This window comes from Schistocerca piceifrons, chromosome 8 (assembly GCF_021461385.2).
Source record: "Schistocerca piceifrons isolate TAMUIC-IGC-003096 chromosome 8, iqSchPice1.1, whole genome shotgun sequence".
In the NCBI taxonomy this organism is placed as follows: Eukaryota; Metazoa; Arthropoda; class Insecta; order Orthoptera; family Acrididae; genus Schistocerca; species Schistocerca piceifrons.
Window position 1 is genome coordinate 98,191,103 of NC_060145.1, and position 9,563 is coordinate 98,200,665.

Here is a 9,563-nt window from a genome sequence, read left to right on the forward strand (position 1 = left end):
CAGGTGCAACAACATTGACAGGTAATCTGTGGAGAAGCCAGACAAACATGTGGTTCCTGGAGAAGGGCAGGGGCACTGGTCTCGGCGACTGATCTGTAATATTAGCCAACATTGCCATGAAACTACGTTGGTATTGCGAATGGCTGTTACATATCCTGAGGGCATGCAAGTTTGTTGTATGGCTTCATGATGGTGGCATCCTCTTTAAAGAATCCAACTCCCATGTACAGAACATCCATTTCACGGATCTCCTCAGCATGTCCACCTATATTATCTGCGAAATGTGCTGCGAATAGAGTTAGTGGCAAAGAAGTAATACATTAAAACGATCTTCGGTAACAACTCGTTTGCAATGCTTACTCTCCGAATTTTCAATTGACCAAGTTACACTTCCATACAATGCCGTTCAGCAAACGTACAGCGTCAGGAAGTTGTACCTCAAAAAAATGGCTCTGAGCACTATGGGACTTAACTTTTGAGGTCATCAGTCCCCTAGAACTTAGAACTACTTAAACCTAACTAACCTAAGGACATCACACACATTCATGACCCTGTTCCAGACTGTAGCGCCTAGAACCGCTCGGCCACTTCGGCCGGCAGTTGTACCTCCCCATATAAATACCTGATAATGTAGATACTTTTCTGATATGTTCCTTGCTACAGCCATCCTATTTAATCTTACTTCGTAGAGATTCTTTCTCTTAACAGACTACTGTGTCGTTCCCAGTTTTGATTAAGTCGTTGTCGTTTTCCTACCACACTTCAACACCTTTGCCTTTGCTTTGTTCATCCTTTTCAGCAGTGTTCTGTATCAAGTACGATGCCCAGTTCTCTCAACGCGTCTTCTAAATCTTGCTTACATCTACGGACACATACATACTCCGCAAGACACCATACGGTGCAGGGCGGTGGGTACCTGTTACCACTACTAGTACTTTCCTTTCTTTTCGCACTCGCAAAGAGAGCTAGGGAGTAAACGACTGCCTATACGCTTCCGTACGAGCTCTAATTCCTCTCGGCTTGTCTTCGTGGTCATTCGTGAAATATAATACTTTGACGGCAATAGGATCATTCTGCAGTCAGCCGCAAATACCGGTTCTCTATTTTTCTCAATAGTGTTTCGCAAACAAAACGTCTTCCTCCCCCCCCCCCCCTCCCCCAGGAGTTCTCTTTTCAGTTCACGGAGCATCTCCATAACACTCTTGAGTTGATCAAACCTACCGGTAACAAATCTAGTAACACGCCTCAGAATTGGTTCAGTGTCTTCCTCAATGTCTTCCTTTAATCCGACTTGGTGGGAATCCCGAACACTCCAGCAGTACTCAAGAATTGGTCGAGGTCTTCTTCATAGATTAACTATGCTTACCTAGAATACTCCCAATAAACCAAATTCGACCATTGGCCCTACCTACAGCCTACCTCACGAGTTCGTTTAGTTTCACATTGCTTTGCTACGTTACGCCTAGACATTTAACTGACGTGAATGTGTCAAGCAGGACGCCACCAACGATGTATTCGAACATTGTGGGTTCTGTTTTACTACTCATCTCTACATTTAGAGTCAGCTGCCATTCGTTAAACCAAACAGAAATTCTGTCCAAGTTATCCTGTACCCTCCTACGGTCACTCAATGGCAACACTTTCCCAAACGATCTTTTTTGCACACAGAGAACAAGAGCGATCCTACCACTCTTCCATTGTGTACTCCTGCTGAAATCCTCGTCTCTGAAGAACATTCGCCTTCCAGGACAACGTACCAGGTTCTGTTACTTAAGAAGTCTTCGAGCAACTCAGATACGTGAAAACTTATGCCGTATTCTCCGAGTTCATAACAGTCTGCAATGGGGCACAGTGTCAAACGCTTTGCGGAAATCTAGGAATATGGAAGCTACGTGTTGTCCTTCATCCGTGGTTCGCAGAATATCGTGAGATAAAAGGGCAAGCTGAGTTTCGCTTGTATCCGACCACACAGGGTACGTCGTCTGCTAGCCTCTTTATACTTCTGTTTCTCTTCCGAAATTTTCCTTCAATCTCGTAAGCGTTTCTTAATAGTCAAAACATTTCTTTTTTTTTTTGCGTCTCCATTTTACATCTGCTTCTCTTGACGGACTTGTAAGGAATCGCGATGCGATTTTTTTTTTTTTCTCGACGTAGGGGAGTAGACGCGGTGAGCTTGTTTACCAGCTGACGTCATCGCCTCCCATATCGCGGTGCTCTTGTTCTGACGTGACGCGGCCTCCACTTTACGTAAGTGAGGGAGGCGGACAGGCACAGCGGGGGGGGGGGGGGGGAGGTGGGGTTGGGAAGAGAGCGAGGCGGAACGCAAAGTGCGCACGCTTTCCCAGTGCGCCACGGCATCCGCCGCCAACTTCACTTCCTCGCTGCTCGCCGTTCCGCCACGGGCAGGGCATAGTGCGTGTCGCGTCTGCTTTCCAACAGTCGGCAGGTGCGAGGCACACACTGTGCAACAGAACGAGCCACTCCGCTACCCACGTTACTCGCAAGACTGAAAAGCAGTGTTTGGAGCTTTAATCAGAAGCGCTAATATCGCTGCCCAGGTACCACACGTAGTCTGAAGTCGTGTACTGGTTGCGCCGAGTGGTGTGTATCAGCCATACGGACAAAACCTCCAGCATAGCACAGGAGTAATAGCGACATACTTGCCATACTAAATGATTATGAAGTTTTCGGAAAGAAAAATCTCCTGTGTGAAAAAGAAATCAGAACGGATTTCGCAAACAGCGATCTTGCGAAACTCAACTAGCTCCGTCCGTTCGTAAGATCCGCAGCGCAGTAGACAAAGACGGCGCCAAGTTGATACCGTGCTTCCCCGGTTTCCGGAAGGCATTCCAGACAGTCCTGCGCTGTTATTTGCTGAGCAAAGTTCGAGCTTACCGAGTATCGGGCCTGAAGGTCAGGATAGAGGAGCCAGAAGTACCGTCCGCCACACACCTTAAGGTGGTCTGAGGAAAGGAAAAGGTCCTGAGAGTCTCGGTCCAGTACACGATTTTAATCTGCCAGTAAGTTTCAATATAAATGTAGTTATAAGGGAAGTGGCTACCCATGTCTGCAGCTGCAGCCTGACCGGTGTGCATTGGTGTAGATTACGTGGATCCCGGCATCGCGTCTTCCTGTCTTCCAGAGCTCGATTTTATTTTTATAACAGTCGAGTTAAGTCGGGTGATGCTGCGGGAATTAGATTAGGAAATGAGACACTTAAAGCAGTAAAGGAGTTTTGCTATTTGGGGAGCAAAATAACTGATGATGGTCGAAGTAGAGAGGATATAAAATGTAGACTGGCAATAGCAAGGAAAGCGTTTCTGAAGAAGAGAAATTTGTTAACATCGAGTATTGATTTAAGTGTCAGGAAGTCGTTTCTGAATGTATTTGTATGGAGTGTAGCCACGTATGGCAGTGAAACAAGGACGATAAATAGTTTAGAAAAGAAGAGAACAGAAGTTTTCGAAATGTGGTGCTACAGAAGAATGCTGAAGATTAGATGGATAGATCACATAGCTAATGAGGAGGTATTGAATAGAATTGGGGAGAAGAGGAGTTTGTGGCACAACTTGACTAGAAGAAGGCATCGGTTGGTAGGACATGGTCTGAGGCATCAAGGGATCACCAGTTTAGCACTGGAGGGCAGCGTGGAGGGCAAAAATCGTAGAGGGAGACCAAGAGATGAATACACTAAGCAGATTCAGAAGGATGTAGGCTGCAGTAGGTACTGGGAGATGAAGAGGCTTGCACAGGATAGAGTGGCATGGAGAGCTGCATCAAACCAGTCTCAGGACTAAAGACCACAACAACAACAACGACAACGTACTGTAGTCATCATTCCTTCTCTGTTCGGTCGGATGGCCTCGTACTCTTAAGAGTAATTCTTCCTGTAACTCTCAACATCTTCTTTGTAGCATCTCCTACTTTAGTTTGTTCCAACTAAATGTATTCCTGTGACGAACAGCGCAGCTCTTTTTTGAAAAATCAACTTTATGTAGTACTTAACTACTTTTGCACAACAGTCTATTCGTCCATTTCTTTTGTGAACCAAAAAAAAAACATATATTGTAGGACATTGCTTGTAGCCGAAATTTTCGCACCATACAGAGTGGCTAGTGAACCCTAAGTACGATAATTCTCTAAGAGTTCTTACTAAAAGTCTTGCATTTGTTTGGTACATTTACGGCGCGAACTGCTGTTAGGAGAAAGGAAATTAGGCTGCCTGCGTCGTTTCAATCTGATGCTCGAGCATTCGACATTCTCAATAGTTTTAACGAGAAGGAAGAAAGAAAGAGGAAAAGCAAAAAGAACTCTGTGTACCTATGCAGGTAAAGTTATTCCAAAATGCACGCTCATTCAATGACCAAATAAACCATTCTAGTATAAAGAAGCACTTAATTATCTTCAAGTTGCTTTCGCCTTAAATTAACGTTGTACATTTAATGCAATTCTTACTGAAAATACCAACAGCTGAAGACCTCCACGGTAAAGGAGCTAAACTGCTTCCCTATATCTGGCTGGGAGGAAACGAGCGAAATGGTGAATTTCTCCTACGCCTCTGCGTCCATTGTTCCTCGACTGTAACGAACTTTAAGCTAAATACGACTTTCACTCATTGTAACCAGTCGGCAGAAAAACTCTCTGCCCATCCGGCAGTGTGCCTGACATCCGGCGTGCTGCCTCTGTTGTGATCTTCCTCTCGACGTAAATGAGGAGTCGTGGTACTTCCTGGAGCGCCGTTAGTTTTGGGTGCCATCTGTATGGAGCTGGATGCAGCAACTTTAGCCTTACTTATCTCCCACCGGGCCCGTACCCTGTTTCTTGGTAGCCTCCATGGCGGAAGAGCTCCGTGGTTTTGAAATGTGACGCCTGCTTCGAAGAAACCTAAATAATACATAGGCCGCCACATCACAGCGTACTGAAGGTATGCTTCGGCAGAGAATCATCTGCTACATGTTTATTTTGTTTTACTATTTTTCTAGCGTTGCGACTTCTTTACACGCAACAGCATCATCATCGAGCTGTGTCATGGAGCTTAAAACGTTCTGTATCTACATAAATACTCGGCAAACTTCAAAACAAATAAGCAGGTTTTCACGGGATAATTTGCGTCTGTCGTAAAGGCTCTATCAGTTCAGTTTCTTCACCTTATCTGTAACCGTGGGTCAGACAATCCTGTGTCCGTTAGTGCTGCCCTTCTCTGCATGCGTTAGAGGGTACGAGTCCCACAGACTTGAGCAATATTCTAGGATGGGTCACACGAGCTATTTGTAAGCAGTCATCTTTGTAGACTGCATTTTCGCAGTGTCCAGTAAGTGAACGGAAGACTGTCACCCGGGTTACCGACAATTGAGCCTATGTACTCATTTCATTTCATATCCCTACAAATTGCTATACACAGGTATTTTTATGAGTGGACTGATTCCAGTTGTGACCCACTGGTGTTGTAATCATAACACACCACATACTCTTCCAAACATGTAATGCAAGTTGCCAATCTTTTCACTGTTTTGAAATATTGTCAAAAATAGACGGGAAATTTTTGTTGCTTCCTTCGGACACCGCTTCTTTATAGATAAGGGCATCATCTGCGAGAACTCTGAAATTAGTATTACACTGAAGCGCCAAAGAAACTGATATAGGCATGCATATTCAAATACAGAGAATATAAACAGGCAGAATACGATGCTGCGATCGGCAACGCCTATATAAGACAAGAAGTGTCTCGCGCAGTTGTTAGATCGGTGACTGTTGCTACAAAGGCAGGTTATCGAGATGTAAGTGAGTTTCAGCGTTGTGCTATTGTCGCCGCACTAGCGATGGAACACAGCATCTCCGAGGTAGCGATGAAGTGGGGTTTTGCCGTACGACGATTTCGCGAGTGTACAGTGAATATCAGGAATCCGGTAAAACATCAAATGTCCGACATCGGTGCAGCTGGAAAAAGATCCTGCACGACCGGGACCCATCAAGTACCAGCGTGCGATCAATCTTCGAAACATCATCGATATGCGCTTTCGGAGCCGAAGGCCGACTCATTTACCCTTGATGGCTGCACGACACAAAGCTTTACGCCTCGCCTGGGTCCGTCGACACCGACATTGGACTCTTGATGACTGAAAACATGTTGTCTGGTCGGACGAGTCTTGTTTCAAATTGTATCGAACGGATGGACGTGTACGGGAATGGAGACCGTGAATCTATGGACCCTGTATGTCAGCAGGGGACTGTTCAAACTGGCGGAGGCTCTGTAATGGTGTGGGGCGTGTGCAGTTGGAGTGATACAGGACCCTTGATACGTCTAGGAACGACTCTGACAAGTGAAACGTACGTAAGCATCCTGTCTGATCAGCTGCATCCATTCGTATCCATTGGGCAATTCCAGCAGGACAATGCGACACCCCACACGTCCAGAATTCCTACAGAGTGGTTTCAGGAACACTCTTCTGAGTTTAAACAGCTGCGCTGGCCACCAAACTCCCCAGAAACGAACGTTATTGGGCTTATTTGGGACGGCTAGCAACGTGCTGTTCAGGAGAGGTCTCCACCACTCGTACTTTTACGGATTTATGGACAGCCCTGCAGGATTCATGGTGTCAGTTCCACCCAGCACTACTTGTGATATTAGTCGAGTCCATGCCATGTCCTGTTTCGGCACTTCTGCGAGCTCGCGGGGCAGATATGCCAGTTCCTTTGGCTCTTCAGTGTAGATGTTTAAACTCCTAGCATTTTTGTATACGTCGGCGATCGTGGAACTCCCCACTGTCTGACGCGGTGTGCCCTGTTCTTTGGCTGTTGCAGTCGTACCCCAAGTACGCTTACGAGTACGGCGTGAACGACCCGCACACCGGCGACGTGAAGCGGCAGTGGGAGGAGCGGGACGGCGACGTGGTGCGCGGCGAGTACTCGCTGCTCGAGCCGGACGGCACCACCCGCACCGTCACCTACACGGCCGACGCGCACAACGGCTTCAACGCCGTGGTCCACCGCTCCGGCCCCAGCACGCACCCCGCCACCGCCGTCGCCGTGCCCGCCGTCGCCAAGTACGTGGCCGCGGCGCCGGCCATCGTCAAGTCCGTCGGCTACGGCGGCTACGGCTACCACTGACGATGACGAACCACCCTCCGCCGCGCGCCGAGGCCGGGCGTCGGGCTGACGGGGCCCTCCCCTCTCCCCCCCAACTCCCCTCCCCATTCCTACCCCCCTCCCCCGCATCGCTGCTGGCCGCCGTTCACAACCCCCCAGTCGGTGGACGGCTGCTGCGGTACCATCACCATCGGGACATCGCCACACGTAAAACTGCTACATCCTAGTCGACACACACTTCTGCAGCAGTGCATCACCAACACCACCCGCACTAACCACTCTTCGCAGAACAGTGCTGAACGCGTCCATTTCCACCCGTCGCTGCCACTATTTCTTCAATCGCCGTAGCTGTACCAGTTTACATCGACACATCTACCATTCCTCAGCCTTCGAACATCGCGACTCGCTAGCCTCTGAGGTCAAAATCGTCTGGGTTGCTAGGCCGCATCATATTTCTTCAAACAATACACGTTTCGACCCCTCTGCTGGCACTGTCTTCCGGATCCTGTGGTGCCCATCGTAGACCAGTGTCACCTTCTCATTTAAAGGGGAGTTTTCCCACGCTTATGCTGTAGAAGTGGGATTACTGGGTAAAAATCTTGGACTACCACTGGTGGGCCAACGTCGGGTGGACAGTACGGCCAAGAAAGCCTGCAGATTTACATAAAACCTCAGGATCTTCTTGTGTCCATTGGTGGGCCATCGTCATTGGATAGTATGGCCACGAAAACCTGCAGACCTACATGAAACCTCTGAGAAGTCTGGCTGAGAGGTACTAGCAGACTTTAAGCTGTGAGGTCGGGTCTTGAGTCGCATCTGGATACCTCAGCTGGTAACGGCATTGCCCGCGGAAGACAAGGTTTCGGGGTTCGACTCATGCTCCACCGCACAGTTACAATCTGCCAGAAAATTCTCGACAGGGGGAACGTCTAGAGACTTCAGCGAGCGTCCGTCTGTCTGACTTACCGTACTCGCATTATCTGTCACCCATCTTACACCGACACATCATTTTATCTGCCATAAACATCGACATCACGAAAGGCAAGGGGAAACTCTGCCGGCACACTTCGACGCCACCACCATCCGCGCCGCGTCTCACACCCATCCATCCATCCATCCATCCAGCCATCAGGAAGTGACAACACCGCCACATCTGGGGATGGTGGTCCCCATCACTCGCCCGTCGACCCGCAGGTCTCGGCCCTGCCACATCGTCTCCGTGATTTCACATCGCCATGTCCGCAGGTCCCTTCTCTGCTACCACCCTTACACTTAACGCAGTGTATTGTAAGTAGTTAATCGTCTGTGCATCTCTCTCTCTTTTGTAAATATTACTCATCCAAGCATTATTATTTTTTTATACTTATGTGTGATGCCTTTTGTAGGAACAAATGTTTTTATCGGCTTGTTCTGCCTGCCAATAAACACATTTTTATACGTGAAAACTGTTTCAAACTTTTACTTTTATCTCCATCTCCTACATAATCCTACTTAAATTTCCTTAGCGTTCCATACCCTTTGAAAGACTGTGATATGATAAAAAGAGGAATGTCTTAATTCATCACTATTAGTTACTTATCAACAGGTAACATACAAGTAATAAGAGTATGCTAGCAGTCTTCAACAACCTAGCCCAAACTATTAATGTCCGAGTAGAATATCAACAATACACACTGTATCAATCTACGAGTAATACTATGAACTGGAAGAAATTTGCAGGTGTCCTGGAAATCAATATGAGATTAGGAAAAATTCCAAGAAAGAGAAAAAACATGTGGTGGAACATTGTCTGTGACCAGACATTACAATAGGAGGTACAAGCAAGAAAAACTTTCAGCAGCGACAACACTCCAGAAAAAGACAGGGATTTTTTTAAACACAAGCGATCTTGCCCAAGGCGATACGAAGAGGAAAAATAAGGCATGCTGTAAGCCTGCTTAAAGAAACTGAGCAAGACTTTATTAAGAACAACACCAGAAACTTTTACAAAATTCTTAGACAAAATCAGAGTATCGTCCACCTTCTCCATGCTTCCGCTGGGCCGACGGTTAAGCGGAAACCAACGCGAAAAATAACCGTCAAATTTTGAGGCTAGTACTTTCACTCACTTCCAAACTGCGAGCCCCCGATAGAAAAACTAGATTCTGAAAAACCTCCATCCAACCGGTTTTCAAAATTACTGTCTCTTGAGGAAGTAAAGGAAACAATGAGTTCTTTGAAAATAGCAAGTCCCCCGGAGGAGAATAAATCATAGCAGAAATACGGACATTAAATGACAGTAATCTCACACAAGGAAATCATACATTTACATCAAACTTTCCAGAAATAGAACAAATACCTGCACAGAGGAAACGTGCGTTAATTCATCCTCCAACACAAAAAGGAGAAGAAACTGAGCCAAATAATTACAGGCGTCATTAGAGTAGAGGTTTTCTTCGTTTCGTAGGTCCATAGAGAGGAGATCCCCTGGATGTAGA

At 46.9% G+C, this 9,563-nt stretch overlaps 1 protein-coding gene across 1 annotated transcript in view; it reads left to right on the top strand.

Annotated features, from left to right (window-relative positions):
- Positions 1 to 8,531, top strand: part of LOC124711345 (cuticle protein 19) — a 30,825-nt gene extending 22,294 nt beyond the window's left edge. The window contains exon 3 of the mRNA XM_047241383.1: positions 6,802 to 8,531. Coding sequence (XP_047097339.1) covers positions 6,802 to 7,107 — 306 coding nt within the window. The 3' untranslated portion in view covers positions 7,108 to 8,531. The remainder of the gene's footprint in view (positions 1 to 6,801) is intronic.
- Positions 8,532 to 9,563: the final 1,032 nt, after the last annotated feature.